Source organism: Lethenteron reissneri, chromosome 59, assembly GCF_015708825.2.
Source record: "Lethenteron reissneri isolate LAM-NWPU_2019-01 chromosome 59, ASM1570882v1, whole genome shotgun sequence".
In the NCBI taxonomy this organism is placed as follows: Eukaryota; Metazoa; Chordata; class Hyperoartia; order Petromyzontiformes; family Petromyzontidae; genus Lethenteron; species Lethenteron reissneri.
In genome coordinates, this window is record NC_083837.1 from 6573729 (window position 1) to 6600536 (window position 26808).

Genomic DNA, 26808 nt, shown 5'->3' on the forward strand with positions numbered 1-26808 from the left:
CGTGTGGCTTCAGCTCCTCCGCTTGTTGCAGGCAACATTCCCTTCCAGGCTCACTGTTGCAGCCTCATCACCACCACCACCATCTGGCTTCAGCTCCTCGGCTTGTTGCAGGCAACATGCCCTTCCAGGCTCACTGTTGCAGCCTCATCACCACCACCGCCATCTGGCTTCAGCTCGTCCGCTTGTTGCAGGCAACATGCCCTTTCTGGACAACTGTTCCGGCCTCATCACTGCCACTCTACACACGTGCCCCACCCATCGCTACCACCTCCTCCTCCTGCTACTGATCACATTTTACAAGTCCCGTCCCACCGATTGGCACGGTTTGCTACGTGCGGTGCCGAAGATGTTCACCACACACGTGGTCTCTTCCTCGCACGCCCCAATGGAGGTTCCAAAGCATCCACTTTAACATTCTATTCTTGGTTCTTTCGGTAAAGTCACGTAGAAGGGAAATAATAAAATAATAAACATATAAAACAATTAAATGCTCACGACGTTTCGACTGCAACACAAGCAATCGTCATCATGTGTGATGATTGCTTGTGTTGCAGTCGAAATGTCGTGAGTGTATAGTGTAGTGTATACTGTAGTGTATACTGTAGTATGTAGTGTAATGTGTAGTGTAGTGTATAGTGTAGTGTATAGTGTAGTGTGTGCTGTAGTGTGTAGTGTAGTGTATAGTGTAGTGTATAGTGTAGAGTATAGTGTAGTGTGTGGTGTAGTGTATAGTGTAGTGTGGTGTATAGTGTAGTGTATAATGTAGTGTGGTGTATAGTAGTGTGTAGTGTATAGTGTAGTGTATAGTGTAGTGTATAGTGTGGTGTATAGTGTAGTGTATAGTATAGTGTATAGTGTAGTGTATATAGTAGTGTATAGTGTAGTGTATAGTGTAGTGTATGGTAGTAATTACATAAACCAGCATCATCGGGTGATTTGCCAGGATAGCGAAGCAATCCACCTGCTGCTTCGGGTCTTAAATAGAGCAAGATGACGTCATCGCTGAACCCATCAGGTGCAGAGATCAGAGGCGGGGGAGGGAGGGTTTATTGTAATTTTATAATAGATTAGAAATCATGTAAGTAGTTTGTGTTTCCTCGATTATTATGACCACTGGTGCTTGTTACACCGTTGGCAATGCAGCAGTGATCACCTCGTAACTGACAAGCATACAACGTCTCCTTCATAAATCTGTCTCTCGACATAGAATAAACTATATTCTTGGTTCTTTCGGTAAAGTCACGTAGAAGGGAAATAATAAAATAATAAAAATAAAACCATTTTATTATTTCCCTTCTACGTGACTTTACCGAAAGAACCAAGAATATAAATCCATGCAGTCACGAAAGCTGTAAATCGAAATAAAATAAACTGTTACAAAAAACTTTTTTTTTTCATGGAACCCATTGGCCCCACGGCCTTCTGGGAGTGCATAGTTAACGAGCAGCGTCGATTCAGTCCAAGCAAATACTCTGGGCAGGTTTTGACGCACAGTATCTCATCAGCATCGATCGCCAGGCTCGCCTGAATATGCTGGTGAACTGCCAGGCAAGGACCCCTCTCTTTAAGGAATGTGTCCCAGATAAAAAAAATAGAAGACACCACAGTGGCGAGATGTTAACTACCTCGCCTGGTATACAGGAGGTCGTGGGTTCGATCCCGACCCTGACGACGCCTGCTGTATATTTGGAGTTTGCGTGTCTCTCTCCCTGTGGTCGCGTGGATTTTTCTCCGGGTCCTCCGGTGTTCCCCTCCACATTTAGAATCAACATCACGCGTTTAGAATGTTTAGCTGCAATACATTTCCACGTGATAATGATGAGCCACTTCGTTGAGAAATCATTTGTGGCCAGGTCGCTTCTGATAAAGCCATGCAAAGCAACTCAGCGGGCATTACCTGGTAAAAATAAAAAAAATGGTTTAGTTTTTTTGTTTAAAAGATGGTCACATAAATTGCCCAACGTGTTGAGTTTCTTGCTACTTGCTATTCAGTCACCTACTGGTCACCTTGCAGCCTTGCATGGTGGGATACTCAAGTACTGTTAATGAATACATTCCTGCGGAGGGAGCTGGTAGGAACGTTGGGTTGCTCGGTCAATGGCCAGGGTCAACGGCGGCGTGGTGTATTCCGCAAATATGCCCGACTGTGAGGGCAGGTACAAGCCGGCGTGAGTAGGTTAAACGTTGAGTTTTATAAGGGCACCCACGGGGTGACCAGCCCCTCCCCACCCAGACCCTCCCCATCCTCCCCTCTCCACCCAGCCCCACCCCTCCCATTTTTTGATGCACGACGGACGGACACAATAATCATCTGTGGGCTGGTGTAACCAGGAGGTTCCTACCAGTATAACATCTGCGTGATACTACCAACTCTGCCTCCAAAGTGCTGAATTACAAATGTGCATCATCACCACCGGGATAGGTGGATAAGTGCACATTATAAAACGCGTTGTTCGTCTGCGAGTCCACAATACCGACCTGAGTCTTTGTCATCACACGAAGTGCTCGTTCTGAGCGGTTGTAACATCATGCTACTGACGATGCTACAACCCATGACCTTTGACCTAAGGTATTAAAAACTGCACGCTGTTGCCCGGCTAACAATATGACCCGCACCCTTGTCTGTTCAAATGTGGCCCTGTCCACATTGGTCGCGTGAAAAATTAAAGGTACGGGCAGTGAATGGAAACTTACGAGTGCTCTAATGTATTGAATTCAATTTAACCCAAGCAAAATGTTAGCAACGAATGTATTTTTAAACGCATTGTTTACTTACGGTTGATTCGCCCCACCCATAGGATGGGCTGCTACTGGCTGACCACGAATAAGAATGTAAAAAAAATGCCTGGCCAAAGTTTCCCTGGGTTAATAATACATTGTCGGTGACAATCATCATCATGGTGTGCCATTCGGCTTGTTCCAACAAGCGAAAAGTGAGATTAGCCCATTCTTTGCATTTATTTTGAATACGTCTTGAATAATTAATCAGTCATTCCGGCGCATAATTTAGAGCGCGAATGAAACAATAACGACTGCATTTTAACCGATAAATCAATGGGTCAGTGTGTGACCTGCCCACGTGTGTGTACATGTGGGGGAGCGGTAGTGTAGTAGCGGTTCGCGCGCTGCGCTACGAACCCGGTGACCCGGGTTCGATTCCCGCTCACGGCCAACACCGGTGACGATTATCTGAACCGGTCCTGGGCCTCCCCTAGGTGGACTCAGCCGCAAATGAGACAAAGGCAGCCGGGCGTGGTGCCGACCACCCAGCCCCCGTGTGCCGTTCCGGCCTTCATAGGCGCTACTCGCGAACAACGCTTGCCCCAACAGTCTCTTACAGGCGATACGGGGGATCTTAGTCCGTGTACGGTTGCGTGGTCGGGGTGTAAAGAGAAGGGGGCGTAGTGGTTGCGTATTGGCCATCAACGCTGCGCTACGAGCATGGGGGAAAAAAACCCGACTGCAATCTCCGGGCACAGCTAACATCTGTGGCGAGCGATATCTGGATTTGTCGTACCTACCCATCTGTGGCGAGCGATATCTGGATTTGTCGTACCTACCCATCTGTGGCGAGCAAAATCTGGATTTGTCGTACCTACCCACCTCTTCACCAACTCGTGCTGACCATGGTGGCGGTGAAGTGTGGCCAAACAACGGCACTCCTGTGCTACGAGCTACGGAAATCCGAGGTTTAAATTTCAAGCTGCGGCTCACGTCCGTGGCGAGTGACATCCGATGTTTTTCCTGCGCATCCCTTTCCCTCCACCCATCCACACCGACCAGGGTGGCAGCGGTGCGATCAAACCAACCCCCGTGACTCGACGCAGCACACGGGCGGCCTCCATCCAGCAGCGGATCAATAAACAAGGGGCTTCATCTTCTTGCTTCTTTCGGTGAAGTCACGTAGAAGGTAAATAATATAAATAAAACATAATAAAATACAATTCTAACGACGTTTCGGCCACAACGCAAGCAGCCGTCCTCAGGTGAAGAACAGGTCTGTCGGAAAGACAGCGTCTGAATGAACACCACCAAGCCCTTCCTCCTCTAACCCAGCTTAAATATACGCTGCCAAGCTTGGTGGTGTTCATTCAGATGCTGTCTTTCCGACAGACCTGTTCTTCACCTGAGGACGGCTGCTTGCGTTGTGGCCGAAACGTCGTGAGAATTGTATCTTATTATGTTTTATTATTTTATTATTTCCCTTCCACGTGACCTTACCGAAAGAACCAAGAAGATGAAGCCCTGCAGTCACGAAAGCTTTAAATCGAAATTAAAAACAAGGGGCTGCCAAGCGTTTCTTTGCAATAAATACACAACGACGAACGAAGGTCGCGAGCCCTGGGCCCCAAACCTCTGCAGGGGCTGTGTTGACGCAAACACACACGCCGAGAGCCGCGCACACGTAGCCAGGAATTCCCGACAGCGTTCGCGAATGCCTTCGCGCTGACGCCAATGCACAACACACGGCACGCCAGCGCCCTGGCCTCGAAGCCGTTCCCAGAAAGGGGCCTGGCGTCACGGCGTTCCGATCGTTGCCGACTCCGCCGGTCACGCCAGCGGTGTTTTTGTCGCGCGCCCTTCGGTGGCGTCGCCGTCAGTTGGCGCACGTACGGAGTGAGACTGATGGCCTTAATCTAAGTTGTCTTGTGGTTGTTGTTGTTGTTGTTGTTTGACTTGCATCCCACTGGGATTTTTGCACACAGCGTGGGTGTACGGTGCTTTTTCTGCAATCTTTTGCTGTCTTTTCCTGGATTTTCAGTTTGCACAGTCACATAGTCATTTGAAGATGTTTTCTTGTTCATGTTTTTGTCTTTTGTTTGATGCGATTGCACCCGATTCAAGAGCCAAATGGCTCTACCAGATAAATGAAACTGAAAAAACTGAAACTGAGAACGTCCCCTCCACCCCCCAACCGCGTCAAATCCACCGCTGGATTGCGAGAGGGACGTTTTGCGTGGGGGGGTGTTATTTGGGGCCGCGCTTCGGCACGCCGGGCCGCACGGGCTGGGGGCGAGGGGGCCGAGCAGAGGCGCAGACCCACAGCCTGTAGCGCCTGTTAGGCACACAGCCTGTACCGCCTGTTAGGCACAGCAGCCGCCCATTGGGAATACTGTCCGGGCTCGAGGCTGCAGAGGCGGGACGCGATGGGGTTGCGTTGCTCAATGTCACTTTCCTGAAGTCAATAACGATGTGGATGTTCTCTCAGTGATCTCGTCCAGGGGCAAACTGGACTTCCACGGGAAACTGGACTGTAAATCATTAATCGCAATACTGGAACATACAGTCCTGCGCATGTACAATGCCTTTTGGCAATTCACTACTGGATGAAGGCATCCACATGCTCTGCGGGTTGTTTGGTGGTATCCGACGTACTTCACCGAACTGATCAGCGCGGGTTCCTGAAGGTGCAGTCGCAATAGCCATGGGCGCATAGCAGCACAGTACAACAATTGATTTTGCTGCGCTGCTCCCTGCTGCCCTCCACGTAATCCCGCAAGCCGACAGCAACCAGTCACGCATGTTGGTCTCCCATCCAAGCACCGTTCAGGCCCTAACCAGCTCAGCTTGCCAGACCTAACGAGAGTGGCTGCATTCCGCGTTATTTGGCAATAATAATAATAATACTGGAGTGCTAATTATTTACCCAGGAAATTATTTACCCATACCTGCAGCAATAAGCCCACGTGTCACTGATCTCCTGGCCACCTCACAACGGCGCTTGTGCCAGGCTAAGTGCACTTTAAGGTCACGTGAAGTTTCGAACGCCCACTGGCAAGTGGTCACGGGACAGACCCAGGTGCCATGGGCTGACTGAGATGAGTGGCCGATGCACCACCTGTATGTGCCCCCTACTGTGCCAACCTGCTGTGTTTTAGCCGCCCGGTGCTCCGCTCGTTGTTGTGAGAGTCGCTCCTCCGCCCTCCGTTGTTGTTTCTGGAGGGCGACTGCCTCCAACTGCCCAGTAGCAGCGTCCTTCACGAGCCTCCTCCACAGAGCCCGATCTTGACATCGCTGGTACCAGTCATTGGCAAGTCCACTCAGCTCCAAAGACAAAGATCCCCTGTATAGCCTTAAAAGACTGTAGGGGCAAGTGCTGTTAGCGAGCACCTATGAAAGCTGGCATGGCACATGCGGGGGCGGGTAGCCAGCAGCACGCCCGACCGCCTTTGTCTCCCCAGTGCCGATATTAACACACTGCACCAGGTTCTCATTTTGAGGCTGAGTCGACCTAGGGGAGGCCCAGGACCGGTTCAGATAATTGTCACTGGTGTCAGTCGTGAGCGGAAATCAAACTCGGGTCGCTAGGTTCGTAGGGCAGCGCGCTACCCGCTACACTACCACTCCCCACTCCGCTCCAAGACCAAGACAAAGATCCCCCCTATAGCCTTAACAGACTGCAATAATAACAATGCAATTCATAACGCGTGCAAATTTGCGAACGTACTGGCCGCAACTCAGAGGCACGGAGCCAAGCTCAGAGTCACTCGAAAGCGTGGCTGTAGAGGTGAGTTTTTAAGTGTCTCTTGAAGGAGGCGATTGAGGTGATGCTGCGAAAGTGCAGAGGGGGTGGCCCTCCAGACTGTTGGGGCAGCCACCGAGAAGCGGTGCATAGACATGACCATCCTGGATCTTGGTATCAAGAGGAGGTCGTGAGTCGCGCTGCGCAGGCATCTGTCGTGTGCTGTGCTGCAAGTCGTCAATGATGTAGAGAGGTAGGCGGTGGCCGGCCTTAAGTGAAGGCGCGGTGGCAGAGGCAGGCGGTGTTGTATGTGGCCCTGCTGGCAATGAGTAGCCAGTGGAGGGCACGGAGAGAGAGGCGAGCGAGTCGAGACGGGGATGAGTGCGGCCAATGGCGACGCGCGCCAGGTCGTTTTGTCGTCTTTAAAGTTTTTATGAGGTTGCCAGTGGAGGTCCGGACTAGGACGCAGTCGCGGTAGTCGAGGCGAGACCCAACTATGCAACACGCCGACGTGTTGGCAGTACTCTTAGGTTTTTTCGGTAAAGTCACGTAGGTAAAAAAAATATATAATAATAAAATAATAATACATTTAAATAACTAAATTAAATCACGACGTTTCGGAGGCAACACAAGTCTCCGTCTTCAAGTGGGACCGTCACAGCCAAATTTACTGTATCAAGTGAAGGGAAATCCAAGAGACAAGATCTTATATACTGTCTTCTTGGTTCTTTTGGTAAAGTCATGTAGAATGGAAATAATAAAATTATAAAAAATTAACCCGTAAAAACAAAGTTTTTCACTATAAATCCTTTATATGCGTGGCGGCTAGAGTCCTCTCGTCCTCTGGCTTGAGATGGCTGCCACCTATGGGTCAGATGATTGCCTGCCACTATTAAGCAATTGGTAATTAAATAAATAAATTCCTAAAAAGTGTAACATTTTGGGAAAAAATGTTCACGAAAATAAATTGTCACGCACAACGAGTCTGTGTGCAAAATGTCAGCTCGATTGGATCACGGGAAGTGGGTTAAAAAACGACCGAAAGATTTGCACGGTCGTAAGCGCGCAAGCAAGCAAGTGAACTTAATATAAAGGATTTAAAAATAAAACATAATAAAATAATTCTCACGACGTTTTATTTATATTTTTATTATTTTATTATTTCCATTTTACGTGACTTTACCGAAAGAACCAAGAATATAAATCCCTGCAGTCACGAAAGCTTTAAATCGAAATCTTATATCCTGGTGATGGGGAGGGGGGAGGAGCTTATCTAAATGTGTCAGTCAGGGACTGGGAGAGGGGGGGGCTAGAAGGGGAAGGTGGGCGGGGCTAGAAGAGAAGGTACAGCTGGAGATGAGAGGACGTAGGTGTCGCAGAGCCTTCAGGTGAAAGTTACGTGAACTGATGATATGATTGGTTTGACGGTCGAAGGATAAAGTTGAATCGAGGTTGACACCGAGGTAGTTGAAGTGATCGGTGAACCTGATGCTGTGACCAAAGATGTATAATGTGTGTTGGGAGCGCGGATGATTTGAGACGTTGCCTGGTACCTAAGATGATGGCCACTGACATTGACGGATGAAGGGCAAGATTGTGTGCGGAGAACCACTGTTGCAGGCCAGTGGTGCATTCCGAGAGCCTCTCAAATCCAGACGCATTGGGAGAATTGATGGCGGTGAACAGAATAGTGTCGGCCTTATATGAGTGGTGCTTGACACTGAAGCGTGCGATGAGGCGGCCGATAGGGGAAGTGTCGGCTGTGAACAGCAGGGGACCGAGGATGGAGCCCTGGGGGATGCCACATGACGCTTTTGTTTCAGGAGATGTGGACGAGCCCACCCTGACTGAGGATTGCAAGTGCTGTTAGCGAGCACCTATGAAGGCCGAAACGGCACGCGAAAGGAGGTGGGTGGGCCAGCACCACGCCCGGCTGCCTTTGTCTCCTCGGTGGAAATATTTTTAACACATCGCACGAGGTACCGCTCCCCACTCAGCTCCACGTAAGCGCACACACACACTTGAGTTACCCAAAGAAATCCCAAGAAAGCCCAAAGACTTAACCTGTGGACTTCAATCGTTGTGATTTTACAGCGGCACCTTTGTAAATCCACTGCCAAACGTGGAAGGCCGCCGCACAGCAGCAAGCTGCTCAGCACTCGGCTGAAAAGAGGGCCCCAGCACCAATACTCTGTGTGTGCGCGAGTCTGTGGGTCGCTATGCGAGTATATGAATATGTTGGTCTCTGTGTGAGGAGTATGGGGTCTCTGTGTAAGTCTCTATGAGTCTCTCTATGAGTCTCTGTGTGAGTCTCTGTGTGACTCTCTGTGTGAGTCTCTGTGTGAGTCTCTGTGTGAGTCTCTATGAGTCTCTCTATGAGTCTCTGTGTGAGTCTCTGTGTAAGTCTCTATGAGTCTCTCTATGAGTCTCTGTGTGAGTCTCTGTGAGTCTATGTGAGTCTCTCTGTGAGTCTCTCTCTGTGAGTCTCTCTCTGTGAGTCTCTCTCTGTGTGACTCTATGGGTCCATGGGTAAGTGTATGGGGGTTCTGCCCCCTGACGATGCCACCAAGGCTCGCCTCTGTGAGGCTGTGCGTCCCTGAGTCTCCAGTGAAGTGTGTGGAAGTCTCCTCCTCCATGAATGGGGAATTAAAGACCGAACCTCATCGTGGCTGCGGTGAAGGAAAGCTACCCAAACCACTCACATTGCCGATCACGATCACGCACCGTTTGCAGGGAGGCACAAGTGGGAATCCATATGGTGACTCTCATCGACTCACCCCCCCCCCCCCCCCCATACAATTGCTGCTCTAAACACTAAGACGAAACAAAGATCCCCGTATAGCCTGAACAGACTGCCGGGTGCAAGTGCTGTTAGCGAGCAGCATCTCTGAAGGCCGGCACTGTGGCACACGAGGGGGTGGACAAACCCACGCCTGGCCACCTTTGTCTCTCCAGGACCGGTTCGGATGACCGTCGCTGGCGTCGGTGGCGGCCGTGAGCGGAGAATCGAACTCGGGTGGCCAGAGTTCGCAGCGCAGCGCTGACCGCCACCGCCACTCACGTTGCCAACCGCACGTGGGAAACCCACACGGTGACTTCGCAGCGACTCCCATCGAACTCCTTCTGTGAAAAACTCAAGACGGACGCGCGCACGGCCAACGAACCTCGGGCACGTTGCTTCTCGGACGTCTCGACGGAGGAGGCCGCGGCGAGGGGTTTGCAGGCAGCCAGGGTCCTGGCAGCCTGCTACCGACCCCACCCCCCCCCCCGACAATTCAGAGCCAAGAGCATTTGACTGTACCACGAGGCATTAATGCGTTTAGAGAGCATTAGCAGGGATCAAGGATGATACAAGACTGGGGCCGGGACACGACGCTGAGCATCTACAACGGGACAGGATGGGCACAGCCAGTAACACGTGCCCTTTATGTATATAGATGTGCACGTACCAATCACACATTCTGTAGATGAACCTCATGGCGGGACCCCGGGGTGCCGAATAAACGAAAGTTAAAATTGTAATTCATTTGTTTTTGGCGACTCCGTCCCACCGCGCACATCAACGCCGCGACCCGCCTGATGCGGATCGTCCTGTTGTCACGTCGTGTCCAAGCACAGCGGCGGTGAGGACGAATGGGCAGAAGAGCCGAACAAGCGAATGCTGCACTCCATGCTCGGGTACGGGCAGGATCATAACAAGTCTTATCTCAAAGCTGCTCAAACTGCCGACACGACTTTATTTGTCATCACGGTATGCGTAATACAGTGAAACTGCTCTCTTATCTTCTTGGTTCCTTCGGTAAAGTCACGTAGAAGGGAAATAATAAAATAATAAAAATTCAACATTATAAAATACAATTCTCACGACGTTTCGGCCACAACGCAAGCAGCCGTCCTCAGGTGAAGAACAGGTCTGTCGGAAAGACAGCGTCTGAATGAACACCACCAGGCTTGGCAGCGTATATTTAAGCTGGGTTGGAGGGGGAAGGGCGCCTTGACGGGGCGTCTCTCTTATCTTCGTTATTATTTGTGAGCTACCAATGTCTGCCGCCAGGATCAATCGAAGACAATTCTATTACCTGCAGGTATTTAACAGATGAGATGCTTTGCACCGTTAATTCCTCCTGTTTGATTATAATACTTCTCTTGTCCGTATGCATCTGTGCAGGTAGGTTATACAGGTAGGAACAACAGGTTCCACACTGCCCACCAGGGAGTATTTGTCTGTCTGTCGTGCACGAATGCGCTGTCCAACCAAGTTCCTACCTGCCCACTCCGAAGGAACGTGTTTTTTTGCGGTTAAGCCACAGACCCCACACACCGCTCATATCAATGCGGGTAAGAGGAGCGGCCACCCACTACTCTGCAGAGTCACATTGGTATAAACGCTTGTTACAATATGAACAGCGCATTGACAACGCGTACTATTTTATGTCCTGTTTACAAAGTGTGTTCACAAGTCCACACTGAGAAACACGATGATTGACAGAGGGGTGTACATTCTTTTGTTCGACTGTGTATTTAAATAGAGGTACTGCAGGTAAGTAGTTTTCAGTTTTAAAGGCAAAGTTTAACAAGACAACACTTGCCACCATCCTTCAAACCCATTGGTGAATAAGTAATATTTTAAAATACTTTTTTTAAAACACGCTTCAATGAAATGTACTGTACTCGTAATGGCAAAACGCCACGACTCCAGGAAGTGGCCCCGAAGTTTGCCACAGCGTAAGGCGCCCTGGTGATTTAGAGCCAACGTGAGTTGAGCGTGGACAATTAGACCCAAGCCGAAACAAAACATATAAAAAATATGGTTTACAAATATATTATTTTTTATTTTTAATGATAGAATATAGTATTGTCATCAGTATGGCATAAGTATACCAAGTTTGCAGTCGATACCACATTGGGAAGTGGGTTAATGTTGAGTTACAAGATTTGAGGATACAACAACAACAGACAGAGTGAGTTAAATAAAAGTGTGTAAAAAGAGCTAAGTTTCAGTTTACACCATAATATAATGTTTATGCGAGAGCCGAGGGCTTATGAGACCCCGGGGTCCCGCTATAAGGTTCAGATGTGCACTGTGGTCAACATGAATTCCACGTTATTACATACAAAAACATACCAACATGTGCACATGTACCACACATGCGCACACGTAACACATGTGCACACATTACACAAGTACACACATTACACAAGTACACACATACACAAGAACACATTACACAAACACATGAACAGATGTCGCATGCACGCAATAAACAGTGCCTACATGCGAACACAATCATAACACATAAAATGCACGCAGCACATGCTACGAACGGGACACATACGGCGCACAACGCATGCTACACCCGCATATACCCACTCTGCAACACGGACACAACACCCGTGGTACATATTATGAACACACAGATCCAATTCTGCACGTGTACCACTGCACGTATTGCTGCCAGACCGACCAACGGAGGCACTCCTCCACCCCGCATCCTGTGTGGCAGCAACCTGCTGTGCATGCTGATGAACCAATCCCAACCAAAACTATCCAAGTAACAACTCATTAACAAACAACAACAACAGCACAAAAGATTTCCAAAATTCTAAACAAACACAAGATCCAGGTTTGGTTCAATACAGTACACAAAATCCGTGATCTGATGCCATCCGTAAAGTACCCCGGTGTTTACAAATTGAGTTGTACTTGCGGTGACTGCTATATCGGGGAGACGAATCGACATATTTCTGACCGAATTCGCGAGCACAAGTCAGAATTGAAACACGGCAGAACGAATTCTTCGGCCGTAGCTGATCACTGTTTCAACACAGCGGGTTCTCAAGATATTGTTTTCTCCGATACCAAAGTATTCTGCAAACCTCCCGGATACTACCAAAGATTTGTCCATGAAGCCATCCAGATATACAAACATAGACACAACTTCAACCGAGAGGATGGTTTTAAATTAAGCAATCATTGGAAAAATGTCATCAACCAAGTCAAACTTTAGCTGCCTTATAATTGTACAGCCATATCCATTTCTTCCAGTTGTTTTCTATTTTCAGCTTGATTAGCCCCTTTTTTGACCCATGAGGTCTGAACTGGTCTGTAACAAGGTCGGGGGGCGCTGACAGGGGGCTGACAGGTTTGTAGTGGTGAGTGTAGTGGTGAGTGTAGTAGTGGTGAGTGTAGTGGTGAGTGTACTAGTGGTGAGTGTACTAGTGGTGAGTGTAGTGGTCAGTGTAGTAGTGGTGAGTGTAGTGGTGAGTGTAGTGGTGAGTGTACTAGTGGTGAGTGTAGTGGTGAGTGTACTGGTGGTGAGTGTACTAGTGGTGAGTGTAGTAGTGGTGAGTGTAGTGGTGGTGAATGTGGTGGTGGGTGTAGTGGTGGTGGGTGTAGTGGTGGTGAGTGTAGTGGTGGTGAGTGTACTAGTGGTGAGTGTAGTGGTGAGTGTACTAGTGGTGAGTGTACTAGTGGTGAGTGTAGTGGTGAGTGTACTAGTGGTGAGTGTACTGGTGGTGAGTGGAGTGGTGGTGAGTGTACTAGTGGTGAGTGTAGTGGTGAGTGTAGTGGTGAGTGTACTAGTGGTGAGTGTAGTAGTGGTGAGTGTAGTGGTGGTGAGTGTAGTGGTGGTGAGTGTAGTGGTGGTGAGTGTACTAGTGGTGAGTGTAGTGGTGAGTGTACTAGTGGTGAGTGTAGTGGTGAGTGTAGTGGTGGTGAGTGTACTAGTTGTGAGTGTAGTAGTGGTGAGTGTAGTGGTGAGTGTAGTAGTGGTGAGTGTAGTGGTGAGTGTACTAGTGGTGAGTGTAGTGGTGAGTGTAGTGGTGGTGAGTGTACTAGTTGTGAGTGTAGTAGTGGTGAGTGTAGTGGTGAGTGTAGTGGTGAGTGTAGTAGTGGTGAGTGTAGTGGTGAGTGTACTAGTGGTGAGTGTAGTGGTGAGTGTACTAGTGGTGAGTGTACTAGTGGTGAGTGTAGTGGTGAGTGTACTAGTGGTGAGTGTACTGGTGGTGAGTGTAGTGGTGGTGAGTGTACTAGTGGTGAGTGTAGTAGTGGTGAGTGTAGTGGTGAGTGTAGTGGTGAGTGTACTAGTGGTGAGTGTAGTAGTGGTGAGTGTAGTGGTGGTGAGTGTAGTGGTGGTGAGTGTACTAGTGGTGAGTGTAGTGGTGAGTGTACTAGTGGTGAGTGTAGTGGTGAGTGTAGTGGTGGTGAATGTACTATTTGTGAGTGTAGTAGTGGTGAGTGTAGTGGTGAGTGTAGTAGTGGTGAGTGTAGTGGTGAGTGTAGTAGTGGTGAGTGTAGTGGTGAGTGTACTAGTGGTGAGTGTAGTGGTGAGTGTAGTAGTGAATGTACTAGTGGTGAGTGTACTAGTGGTGAGTGTGGTGGTGAGTATACTAGTGGTGAGTGTACTAGTGGTGAGTGTAGTGGTGAGCGTAGTGGTGAGTGTAGTGGTGAGTGTACTAGTGGTGAGTGTAGTGGTGAGTGTAGTAGTGGTGAGTGTAGTGGCGAGTGTAGTGGTGAGTGTACTAGTGGTGAGTGTACTAGTGGTGAGTGTGGTGGTGAGTGTACTAGTGGTGAGTGTACTAGTGGTGAGTGTAGTGGTGAGTGTACTAGTGGTGAGTGTACTAGTGGTGAGTTTAGTGGTGAGTGTACTAGTGGTGAGTGTACTAGTGGTGAGTGTAGTGGTGAGTGTACTAGTGGTGAGTGTAGTGGTGAGTGTACTAGTGGTGAGTGTAGTGGTGAGTGTACTAGTGGTGAGTGTAGTGGTGAGTGTAGTAGTGGTGAGTGTAGTGGTGAGTGTAGTGGTGAGTGTACTAGTGGTGAGTGTACTAGTGGTGAGTGTGGTGGTGAGTGTACTAGTGGTGAGTGTAGTGGTGAGTGTACTAGTGGTGAGTGTACTAGTGGTGAGTGTACTAGTGGTGAGTTTAGTGGTGAGTGTACTAGTGGTGAGTGTACTAGTGGTGAGTGTAGTGGTGAGTGTACTAGTGGTGAGTGTAGTGGTGAGTGTACTAGTGGTGAGTTTAGTGGTGAGTGTACTAGTGGTGAGTGTACTAGTGGTAAGTGTACTAGTGGTGAGTGTAGTGGTGGTGAGTGTAGTGGTGGTGAGTGTAGTGGTGGTGAGTGTACTAGTGGTTAGTGTAGTGGTGAGTGTACTAGTGGTGAGTGTAGTGGTGAGTGTAGTGGTGGTGAGTGTAGTAGTGGTGAGTGTAGTGGTGAGTGTAGTGGTGAGTGTACTAGTGGTGAGTGTACTAGTGGTGAGTGTAGTGGTGGTGAGTGTACTAGTTGTGAGTGTAGTAGTGGTGAGTGTAGTGGTGAGTGTAGTAGTGGTGAGTGTAGTGGTGAGTGTACTAGTGGTGAGTGTAGTGGTGAGTGTAGTGGTGGTGAGTATACTAGTTGTGAGTGTAGTAGTGGTGAGTGTAGTGGTGAGTGTAGTAGTGGTGAGTGTAGTGGTGAGTGTACTAGTGGTGAGTGTACTAGTGGTGAGTGTACTAGTGGTGAGTGTAGTAGTGGTGAGTGTACTAGTGGTGAGTGTACTAGTGGTGAGTGTAGTGATGAGTGTAGTAGTGGTGAGTGTACTAGTGGTGAGTGTAGTAGTGGTGAGTGTACTGGTGGTGAGTGTAGTGGTGGTGAGTGTAGTGGTGGGGAGTGTACTGGTGAGTGTACTAGTGGTGAGTGTACTGGTGGTGAGTGTAGTGGTGGTGAGTGTAGTGGTGGTGAGTGTACTGGTGAGTGTACTAGTGGTGAGTGTAGTGGTGAGTGTACTGGTGAGTGTACTAGTGGTGAGTGTACTGGTAGTGAGTGTAGTGGTGGTGAGTGTACTGGTGAGTGTACTGGTGAGTGTAGTAGTGGTGAGTGTACTAGTGGTGAGTGTAGTAGTGGTAAGTGTACTAGTGGTGAGTGTAGTGGTGAGTGTACTAGTGGTGAGTGTAGTGGTGAGCGTACTAGTGGTGAGTGTACTAGTGGTGAGTGTAGTGATGAGTGTAGTAGTGGTGAGTGTACTAGTGGTGAGTGTAGTGGTGAGTGTACTAGTGGTGAGTGTACTAGTGGTGAGTGTAGTGGTGAGTGTACTAGTGGTGAGTGTACTAGTGGTGAGTGTACTAGTGGTGAGTGTAGTGGTGAGTGTACTAGTGGTGAGTGTAGTGGTGAGTGTACTAGTGGTGAGTGTACTAGTGGTGAGTGTAGTGGTGAGTGTAGTAGTGGTGAGTGTAGTGGTGAGTGTACTAGTGGTGAGTGTACTAGTGGTGAGTGTAGTGGTGAGTGTACTAGTGGTGAGTGTACTAGTGGTGAGTGAAGTGGTGAGTGTACTAGTGGTGAGTGTAGTGGTGAGTGTACTAGTGGTGAGTGTACTAGTGGTGAGTGTAGTGATGAGTGTAGTAGTGGTGAGTGTACTAGTGGTGAGTGTAGTGGTGAGTGTAGTGGTGAGTGTACTAGTGGTGAGTGTAGTGGTGAGTGTACTAGTGGTGAGTGTAGTGGTGAGTGTAGTGGTGAGTGTACTAGTGGTGAGTGTACTAGTGGTGAGTGTAGTGATGAGTGTACTAGTGGTGAGTGTAGTGGTGAGTGTACTAGTGGTGAGTGTACTAGTGGTGAGTGAAGTGGTGAGTGTACTAGTGGTGAGTGTACTAGTGGTGAGTGTAGTGGTGAGTGTACTAGTGGTGAGTGTACTAGTGGTGAGTGAAGTGGTGAGTGTACTAGTGGTGAGTGTAGTGGTGAGTGTACTAGTGGTGAGTGTACTAGTGGTGAGTGTAGTGGTGAGTGTACTAGTGGTGAGTGTACTAGTGGTGAGTGAAGTGGTGAGTGTACTAGTGGTGAGTGTAGTGGTGAGTGTACTAGTGGTGAGTGTACTAGTGGTGAGTGTAGTGGTGAGTGTAGTAGTGGTGAGTGTAGTGGTGAGTGTACTAGTGGTGAGTGTACTAGTGGTGAGTGTAGTGATGAGTGTAGTAGTGGTGAGTGTACTAGTGGTGAGTGTAGTGGTGAGTGTAGTGGTGAGTGTACTAGTGGTGAGTGTAGTGGTGAGTATACTAGTGGTGAGTGTAGTGGTGAGTGTAGTGGTGAGTGTACTAGTGGTGAGTGTACTAGTGGTGAGTGTACTAGTGGTGAGTGTAGTGATGAGTGTACTAGTGGTGAGTGTAGTGGTGAGTGTACTAGTGGTGAGTGTACTAGTGGTGAGTGAAGTGGTGAGTGTACTAGTGGTGAGTGTAGTGGTGAGTGTACTAGTGGTGAGTGTACTAGTGGTGAGTGTAGTGGTGAGTGTACTAGTGGTGAGTGTACTAGTGGTGAGTGAAGTGGTGAGTGTACTAGTGGTGAGTGTAGTGGTGAGTGTACTAGTGGTGAGTGTACTAGTGGTGAGTGTAGTGGTGAGTGTACTAGTGGTGAGTAGTGGCGAGTAGTGGTGAGTAGTGGTGAGTGTACTAGTGGTGAGTGTACTAGTGGTGAGTAGTGGCGAGTAGTGGTGAGTAGTGGCGAGTAGTGGTGAGTGGTGGTGATTGTACTAGTGGTGAGTGTACTGGTTAGTGTACTAGTGGTGAGTAGTGGTGAGTGTAGTGGTGAGTAGTGGTGAGTGTACTAGTGGTGAGTGTAGTGGTGAGTGTACTAGTGGTGAGTAGTGGTGAGTGTAGTAGTGGTGAGTAGTGGTGAGTGTAGTGGTGAGTGTACTAGTGGTGAGTGTACTAGTGGTGAGTGTACTGGTGGTGAGTAGTGGTGAGTAGTGGTGAGTGTAGTGGTGAGTGTACTAGTGGTGAGTGTACTAGTGGTGAGTAGTGGTGAGTGTAGTAGTGGTGAGTGTACTAGTGGTGAGTAGTGGTGAGTGTAGTAGTGGTGAGTAGTGGTGAGTGTAGTGGTGAGTGTAGTGGTGAGTGTACTAGTGGTGAGTGTACTAGTGGTGAGTGTACTAGTGGTGAGTGTAGTGGTGAGTGTACTAGTGGTGAGTGTACTAGTGGTGAGTGTAGTGGTGAGTGTACTAGTGGTGAGTGTACTAGTGGTGAGTAGTGGTGAGTGTAATGGTGAGTGTACTAGTGGTGAGTGTAGTGGTGAGTGTACTAGTGGTGAGTGTACTGGTGGTGAGTGTAGTAGTGGTGAGTGTAGTGGTGAGTGTAGTGGTGAGGGTAGTAGTGAGTGTACTAGTGGTGAGTGTAGTAGTGGTGAGTGTAGTAGTGGTGAGTGTACTCGTGGTGAGTGTAGTGGTGAGTGTACTAGTGGTGAGTAGTGGTGAGTAGTGGTGAGTGTAGTGGTGAGTGTAGTGGTGAGTGTAGTGGTGAGTGTAGTGGTGAGTGTACTCGTGGTGAGTGTACTAGTGGTGAGTAGTGGTGAGTGTAGTGGTGAGTAGTGGTGAGTGGTGGTGAGTGTACTAGTGGTGAGTAGTGGTGAGTGTAGTGGTGAGTAGTGGTGAGTGGTGGTGAGTGTACTAGTGGTGAGTAGTGGTGAGTGTAGTGGTGAGTAGTGGTGAGTGTACTAGTGGTGAGTAGTGGTGAGTGTAGTGGTGAGTAGTGGTGAGTGGTGGTGAGTGTACTAGTGGTGAGTAGTGGTGAGTGTAGTGGTGAGTAGTGGTGAGTAGTGGTGAGTGTACTAGTGGTGAGTAGTGGTGAGTGTTGTGAGTTTACGGTTTGCGGCTTAACGATGAACAGAAAAGTCTGAGAACGCAAACCCCCAATGGGCACAGTGCCGCCATGTGCACGTCAGTACAGTGCTGATACAGAGTGGTGTGTGTCAGTGTGTGTGTCAGTGTGTCAGTGTGTGTGTGTCAGTGTGTGTCAGTGTGTGTCAGTATGTGTGTGTGTCAGTGTGCGTGTGTCAGTGTGCGTGTGTCAGTGTGTGTGTGTCAGTATGTGTGTGTCAGTGTGTGTGTGTCAGTGTGTCAGTGTGTGTGTGTGTGTCAGTGTGTGTGTGTCAGTGTGTGTCAGTGTGTGTGTCAGTGTGTGTGTGTCAGTGTGTGTGTGTCAGTGTGTGTGTGTGTCAGTGTGTGTGTGTGTCAGTGTGTGTGTGTGTCAGTGTGTGTGTGTCAGTGTGTGTGTGTCAGTGTGTGTGTCAGTATGTGTGTGTCAGTGTGTGTGTGTGTGTCAGTGTGTGTGTGTGTGTCAGTGTGTGTGTGTGTGTCAGTGTGCGTGTGTCAGTGTGTGTGTGTCAGTGTGTGTGTGTCAGTATGTGTGTCAGTGTGTGTGTGTCAGTGTGTGTGTGTCAGTGTGTTAGTGTGTGTGTGTCAGTGTGTGTGTGTGTCAGTGTGTGTGTGTGTCAGTGTGTGTGTCAGTGTGTGTGTGTCAGTGTGTGTGTGTCAGTGTGTGTGTGTGTCAGTGTGTGTGTGTCAGTGTGTGTGTCAGTGTGTGTGTCAGTGTGTGTGTGTCAGTGTGTGTGTGTGTCAGTGTGTGTGTGTGTCAGTGTGTGTGTAGTGGTGTGGTGTAGTGGGTGTGTGGTGGTGTGTGTGTTGTGGTGTGTGTGTAGTGGTGTGTGTGTAATGGTGTGTGTGGTGTGGTGTGTGTGTAGTGGTGTGTGTGTAGTGGTGTGTGTGTAGCGTGGTGTGTGGTGTGTGTGATGGTGTGTGTGTGTAGCGTGGTGTGTGTAGCGTGGTGTGTGTGTGTAGCGTGGGGATGTACCTTGTACACCAATGTTAGTATTACAGTGTTTGTGTACTGCATGTGTCGACTGCATAATGTGTAGATAGAGCACCAATGTTATGAGTGTGTACTGGATGTTTCATAATCGTGAGTTTACACCAAGTACAGGATGTGTGTACACAGGACCGCAGTTGTTTTTGTACGGCGCACTATATACGTGTACTGTAGTACAGGATGTGTGTGTACTGTGTGTACTGTGTGTGTCTGTGTGTAATGTGTACTGTGTGTGTGTAATGTGTCTGTGTGTGTAATGTGTGTACTGTGTGTGTCTGTGTGTGTGTCTGTGTGTGTGTACTGTGTGTGTGTAATGTGTGTACTGTGTGTGTGTACTGTGTGTGTGTAATGTGTGTACTGTGTGTGTGTCTGTGTGTGTGTAATGTGTATGTAATGTGTCTGTGTGTGTAATGTGTGTACTGTGTGTGTCTGTGTGTGTGTACTGTGTGTGTGTAATGTGTGTCTGTGTGTGTGTAATGTGTGTACTGTGTGTCATGTGTGTGTAATGTGTCTGTGTGTGTGTGTAATGTGTGTACTATGTGAAAGTTGTGGATAATGTTTACTACCTATGTAAGTAAGTTACACATATTTTAACAAAGTGTGAATATGTGGCTAGCTGTATATACATATACAACATATAACGATACACAAAGTACGAGTTCTATGTTCACTTGCTACGTGTAAGAGACACACACACAAGACGTGTACGTGTGCACTGGCCACATATGAACACTGTACACGGGACATACAGTGCCTGTGACCTGCCTGTGTGTAAACAAATAAGAATTTAAAACACGGAGAAATCTACTATCATTGCACTACTACGTGTGTAGATCATACAACATGCATGTTGTGTACAACATGCATGTTGTGTGTGGGCGAGACAGTACAGAGTGCGTATAGTTTACTAGCCGTGTGTACACTACACATTGAACACACGGTGCTGTGTGTACTGTGTGTGTGTGCTGTCAGTGTGTGTGTTCTGTGTGTGTAGCGTGTCTGTGTGTACTGTGTGTGTGTATGTGTACTGTGTGTGTGTGCTGTCAGTGTGTGTGTTCTGTGTGTGTAGTGTGTCTGTGTGTACTGTGTGTGTGTGTGTCTGTGTATGTGTACTGTGTGTGTGTGCTGTGTGTGTGCTGTGTGTGTAGTGTGTCTGTGTGTACTGTGTGTGTGTGTCTGTGTATGTGTACTGTGTGTGTGTGCTGTCAGTGTGTGTGTTCTGTGTGTGTAGCGTGTCTGTGTGTACTGTGTGTGTGTGTCTGTGTATGTGTACTGTGTGTGTGTGCTGTCAGTGTGTGTGTTCTGTGTGTGTAGTGTGTCTGTGTGTACTGTGTGTGTGTGTGTCTGTGTATGTGTACTGTGTGTGTGTGCTGTGTGTGTGCTGTGTGTGTAGTGTGTATGTGTGTACTGTGTGTGTGTGTGTCTGTGTATGTGTACTGTGTGTGTGTGCTGTGTGTGTGTGTGTGCTGTCAGTGTGTGTGTTCTGTGTGTGTAGCGTGTCTGTGTGTACTGTGTGTGTGTCTGGGTGTGTGTGTACTGTGTGTGTAGTGTGTACTGTGTGTGTACTGTGTGTGTCTGTGTGTACTGTGTGTACTGTGTGTGTGTACTATGTGTACTGTGTGTGTGTGTGTACTGTGTGTGTGTTGTCAGTGTGTGTGTTCTGTGTGTGTAGTGTGTCTGTGTGTACTGTGTGTGTGTCTGGGTGTGTGTGTACTGTGTGTGTAGTGTGTACTGTGTGTGTACTGTGTGTGTCTGTGTGTACTGTGTGTACTGTGTGTGTGTACTATGTGTACTGTGTGTGTGTGTGTACTGTGTGTGTGCTGTCAGTGTGTGTGTTCTGTGTGTGTAGTGTGTCTGTGTGTACTGTGTGTGTGTCTGGGTGTGTGTGTACTGTGTGTGTAGTGTGTACTGTGTGTGTCTGTGTGTACTGTGTGTGTGTACTATGTGTACTGTGTGTGTGTGTGTACTGTGTGTGTGCTGTCAGTGTGTGTGTTCTGTGTGTGTAGTGTGTCTGTGTGTACTGTGTGTGTGTCTGGGTGTGTGTGTACTGTGTGTGTAGTGTGTACTGTGTGTGTGTACTGTGTGTGTCTGTGTGTACTGTGTGTGTGTACTATGTGTACTGTGTGTGTGTGTCAGTGGTGCTGGCCACCCACCCCCTTGTGTACCGTTCTGGCCTTCATAGGTGCTCGCTAACAGCACTTGCCCCTACAGTCTGTTCAGGCTATACGGGGGATCTTTGTCTTTGTGTGTGTACGTACCCAAAGCCGAGCAACTTGTTGTTGTAGACGTTGTTGATGTTGTCGATGTTGTTGTTGTTGTCGATGTTGATGTTGTTGCTGATGTTGTCGATGTTGTTGTTGTTGTTGTCGTGACTGCGCCACCCCGCCGACTGCGAGAGTCAGAGGAGAGGCGCGAGTGGTGAAGCCAGACGCGGCCAATGCCGCGCCATGGCACACACACACACACAGACGGGGGGTGGGGGCCTCAACACCCGCAACAACCACCACCACCACAACCACCAGCAGCAGCACCACTACTACCACAACCACCTCCACCACCACGTCCACTACCTCCACTACTACCAGCACCACCAACTCCACTACCACCACCTCCACCACCACCACGACTCCCCCCTGTGGCTGCCGCGATGTCAGCGGCCGCTGTCGATGTGCAACTCCCACCCAGCCTGTTGATGGTGATGGGGGTGGTGGTGGTGATGGTGATGGTGGTGGTGATGATGGTGGTGGTGATGGTGATGGGGGTGGTGGTGATGGTGATGGTGGTGGTGATGGGGGTGGTGGTGGTGGTGGTGATGGGGGTGGTGGTGATGGTGATGGTGGTGGTGATGGAGTTGGTGGTGGTGGTGATGGGGGTGGTGGTGATGGTGATGATGGTGGTGGTGATGGAGTTGGTGGTGGTGGTGATGGGGGTGGTGGTGGTGATGGGGGTGGTGGTGATGGTGATGGGGGTGGTGGTGATGGTGATGGGGGTGGTGGTGGTGATGGGGGTGGTGGTGATGGTGATGATGGTGGTGGTGATGGGGTTGGTGGTGGTGGTGGTGATGGTGATGATGGTAGTGGTGATGGTGATGGGGGTGGTGGTGGTGATGGGGTTGGTGGTGGTGGTGGTGGTGATGGTAATGATGGTGGTGGTGGTGATGGGGGTGGTGGTGATGGTGATGGGGGTGGTGATGGGGGTGGTGGTGATGGGTGTGGTGGTGATGGGTGTGGTGGTGATGGTGGTGGTGGTGATGGTGATGATGGTGGTGGTGGTGATGGGTGTGGTGGTGGTTGTGATGGTGATGGGTGTGGTGGTGGTGGTGATGGGGATGGTGGTGGTGATGGGGGTGGTGGTGATGGGGGTGGTGGTGGTGATGGGGGTGGTGGTGGTGGTGGGGGTGATGGGGGTGGTGGTGATGGTGGTGATGGTGATGATGGTGGTGGTGGTGGTGATGGGGGTGGTGGTGATGGTGATGGGGGTGGTAGTGGTGGTGATGGTGATGATGGTGGTGGTGGTGATGGGGGTGGTGGTGATGGTAATGGGGGTGGTGGTGATGGTGATGGGGGTGGTGGTGGTGATGGGGGAGGTGGTGGTGGTGATGGGGGTGGTGGTGATGGTGGTGGTGATGGGGTTGGTGGTGGTGGTGGTGATGGTGATGATGGCGGTGATGGGGATGGTGGTGATGGTGATGGGGGTGGTGGTGGTGGTGGTGGTGGTGATGGTGATGGGGGTGGTGGTGATGGTGGTGGTGGTGATGGTGGTGGTGATGGGGGTGGTGGTGATGGTGATGGGGTGGTGGTGGTGGTGGTGATGGTGATGGGGGTGGTGGTGATGGTGATGATGGTGGTGGTGGTGATGGGGGTGGTGGTGGTGGTGATGGTGATGGGGGTGGTGGTGGTGGTGATGGGGGTGGTGGTGGTGGTGATGGTGATGGTGGTGGTGATGGGGGTGGTGGTGATGGTGATGGGGGTGGTGGTGGTGATGGGGGTGGTGGTGATGGTGGTGATGGTGATGATGGTGGTGGTGGTGATGGGGGTGGTGGTGATGGTGGTGGTGGTGATGGTGATGATGGTGGTGGTAATGGGGATGGTGGTAATGGGGGTGGTGGTGATGGTGATGGGGGTGGTGGTGATGGTGATGATGGTGGTGGTGATGGGGGTGGTGGTGGTGGGGGTGATGGGGGTGGTGGTGATGGTGGTGATGGGGGTGGTGGTGATGGTGGTGATGGGGGTGGTGGTGATGGTGATGGGGGTGGTGGTGAGTGGTGGTGGTGATGGGGGTGCTGGTGATGGTGGTGATGGGGGTGGTGATGATAGTGATGGTGATGATAGTGATGGTAGGAATGGTGGTGGTGATGATAGTGATGGTTGATAGTGGTGATAGTTTTGATGATAGTGGTGATGATGATAGTGATGGTGGTGGTGATGATATTGATGGTAGTGGTGATGATGGTGGTGGTGATGAAAGTGATAGTGGTGATGATAGTGATGGTGGTGATGGTAGTGATGATGGTGGTGGTGGTGATGATAGTGATGGTAGTGATCATAGTGATGGTGATGATAGTGGTGGTGATAGTGATGGTTGATAGTGTTGATGGTGGTGATGATGGATGATAGTGGTGAAAGTGACAGTAGTTTATGTTGGTGTCCCTGGTGCTGTTTGAACATTATCAGTGTTGTATAATAACGATGCATGGCCCGCATTTTTACGAAGGTGCTTTGGCTTATGATGTCGATTATGAACGAACTTTAATTATGATAACGGTGATGTCGGTGATGGTGTTTGCACAATAACTTTATGCTGGCTGTGTGATGATGACGATGATGATGATGGTGTATGAGGGATGGTGATGGTGTGATGGTGTGTGATGGTGATGGTGTGTGTGTGATGGTGTGTTTGTGATGGTGATGGTGTGTGTGTGATGGTGATGGTGTGTGATGGTGTGTGGGTGATGGTGTGTGATGGTATGCGTGTGATGGTGATGGTGTGTGTGTGATGGTGATGGTGTGTGATGGTGTGTGATGGTATGCGTGTGATGGTGATGGTGTGTGTGTGTGGGTGATGGTGTGTGATGGTGATGGTGTGTGGTGGTGATGGTGTGTGTGATGGTGTGTGATTGTGTGATGGTGTGTGATGGTGTGTGTGTGATGGTGTGTGATGGTGATGGTGTGTGATGGTGTGTGGGTGATGGTGATGGTGTGTGGGTGATGGTGATGGTGTGTATGTGATGATGATGATGTTACTGCTGCTGTGATGATGATGATGATGATGTTACTGCTGCTGTGATGATGATGATGTTACTGCTGCTGTGATGATGATGTTACTGCTGCTGTGATGATGATGATGTCACTGCTGCTGTGATGATGATGTTACTGCTGCTGTGATGATGAAGATGTTACTGCTGCTATGATGATGATGATGTTACTGCTGCTGTGATGATGATGTTACTGCTGCTGTGATGATGATGTTACTGCTGCTATGATGATGATGATGTTACTGCTGCTGTGATGATGATGATGTCACTGCTGCTGTGATGATGATGATGTTACTGCTGCTGTGATGATGATGATGTTACTGCTGCTGTGATGATGATGATGTGACTGCTGCTGTGATGATGATGTTACTGCTGCTGTGATGATGATGTCACTGCTGTTGTGATGATGATGTGACTGCTGCTGTGATGATGATGATGTTACTGCTGCTGTGATGATGATGATGTTACTGCTGCTGTGATGATGATGTTACTGCTGCTGTGATGATGATGTTACTGCTGCTGTGATGATGATGTTACTGCTGCTGTGATGATGATGTCACTGCTGCTGTGATGATGATGATGATGTTACTGCTGCTATGATGATGATGTCACTGCTGCTGTGATGATGATGATGTTACTGCTGCTGTGATGATGATGATGTTACTGCTGCTGTGATGATGATGTCACTGCTGCTGTGATGATGATGATGTTACTGCTGCTGTGATGATGATGTTACTGCTGCTGTGATGATGATGATGATGTTACTGCTGCTGTGATGATGATGATGTTACTGCTGCTGTGATGATGATGATGATGTTACTGCTGCTGTGATGATGATGTCACTGCTGCTGTGATGATGATGTTACTGCTGCTGTGATGATGATGTTACTGCTGCTGTGATGATGATGTTACTGCTGCTGTGATGATGATGTTACTGCTGCTGTGATGATGTTACTGCTGCTGTGATGATGATGTTACTGCTGCTGTGATGATGATGATGTTACTGCTGCTGTGATGATGATGTTGTTACTGCTGCTGTGATGATGATGTTACTGCTGCTGTGATGATGATGATGTTACTGCTGCTGTGATGATGATGATGTTACTGCTGCTGTGATGATGATGATGTTACTGCTGCTGTGATGATGATGATGTTACTGCTGCTGTGATGATGATGATGTTACTGCTGCTGTGATGATGATGCTACTGCTGCTGTGATGATGATGATGTTACTGCTTCTGCTGCTACTCCCGAATTCCTGTTATGTCACTGCTTGCCACCCTTTTCACAGCCTACGACGACAACCGCGGCGTTTATTATCTTCATCATTACATTATTATATGTTATTATATTGTTATTATATTGTTATACATTAACGCCTTGCTAAGCGCTGCTTAAACTGCACCCACCTCGCTGCCTTTCACTATAAGAAGCGCGTCGGACACACACACGACACACACACGGGCACACACACACAGACACACACTCAGACACACGGACACACACACACGAACACACACACGGGCACACACACACGGGCACACACAGACACACACTCAGACACACGGACACACACACACGAACACACACACGGGCACACACACACGGGCACACACAGACACACACTCAGACACACGGACACACACACACGAACACACACACGGGCACACACACACGGGCACACACAGACACACACTCAGACACACGGACACACACACACGAACACACACACGGGCACACACACACGGGCACACACAGACACACACTCAGACACACGGACACACACACACGAACACACACACGGGCGCACATGGGCACACACAGACACACACACACGTACACAGGCTTCCTTCTACGCCTGCTGATTGTGTGCTAGAGAGTACAGTAATCTAAAAAAGAGGGACGCATTACGCAACGCTGAATAAATAGGAGAGAGAGATGAGAGATAGCGAGTCCCCGTGCCTCCACTGCGTGCCCGTGTGTGTGTCTGTGTGTGTGTGTCTGTGTGTCTGTGTGTGTGTGTGTCTGTGTGTGTGTGTCTGTGTGTCTGTCTGTGTGTGTCTGTGTGTCTGTCTGTGTGTGTGTGTCTGTCTGTGTCTGTGTGTGTGCCCGTGTGTGTGTCTGTGTGTGTCTGTGTGTGTGTGTCTGTGTGTGTCTGTGTGTGTGAGTCTGTGTGTGTCTGTCTGTGTGTGACTGTCTGTGTGACTGTGTGTGTGTGTGTCTGTGTGTGTGTGTGTCTGTCTGTGTCTGTCTGTGTGTGTGTCTGTGTGTGTCTGTGTGTGACTGTCTGTGTGTGACTCTCTGCGTGTGTGTGTGTCTGTGTGTGTGTCTGTGTGTGTGTGTCTGTGTGTGACTGTCTGTGTGTGTGTGTCTGTGTATGTGTGTGTGTCTGTGTGTGTGTGTCTGTGTGTGACTGTCTGTGTGTGTGTCTGTCTGTGTGTGTGTCTGTGTGTGACTGTCTGTGTGTGTGTGTGACTGTGTGTGACTCTCTGCGTGTG

The 26808-nt window shown here is 49.2% G+C and overlaps 1 protein-coding gene across 1 annotated transcript in view; it reads right to left on the minus strand.

Annotated features, from left to right (window-relative positions):
* The window catches only part of LOC133357787 (protein Jade-1-like), a gene marked incomplete at its 5' end in the record, with an annotated part of 90913 nt that extends 65073 nt beyond the window's left edge, over positions 1 to 25840 (minus strand). Inside the window, 2 exons of the mRNA XM_061575906.1 lie at positions 21316 to 21446; positions 25720 to 25840. Of these exons, the coding sequence (XP_061431890.1) occupies positions 21316 to 21446; positions 25720 to 25840 (252 nt within the window). The remainder of the gene's footprint in view (positions 1 to 21315; positions 21447 to 25719) is intronic.
* Positions 25841 to 26808: the final 968 nt, after the last annotated feature.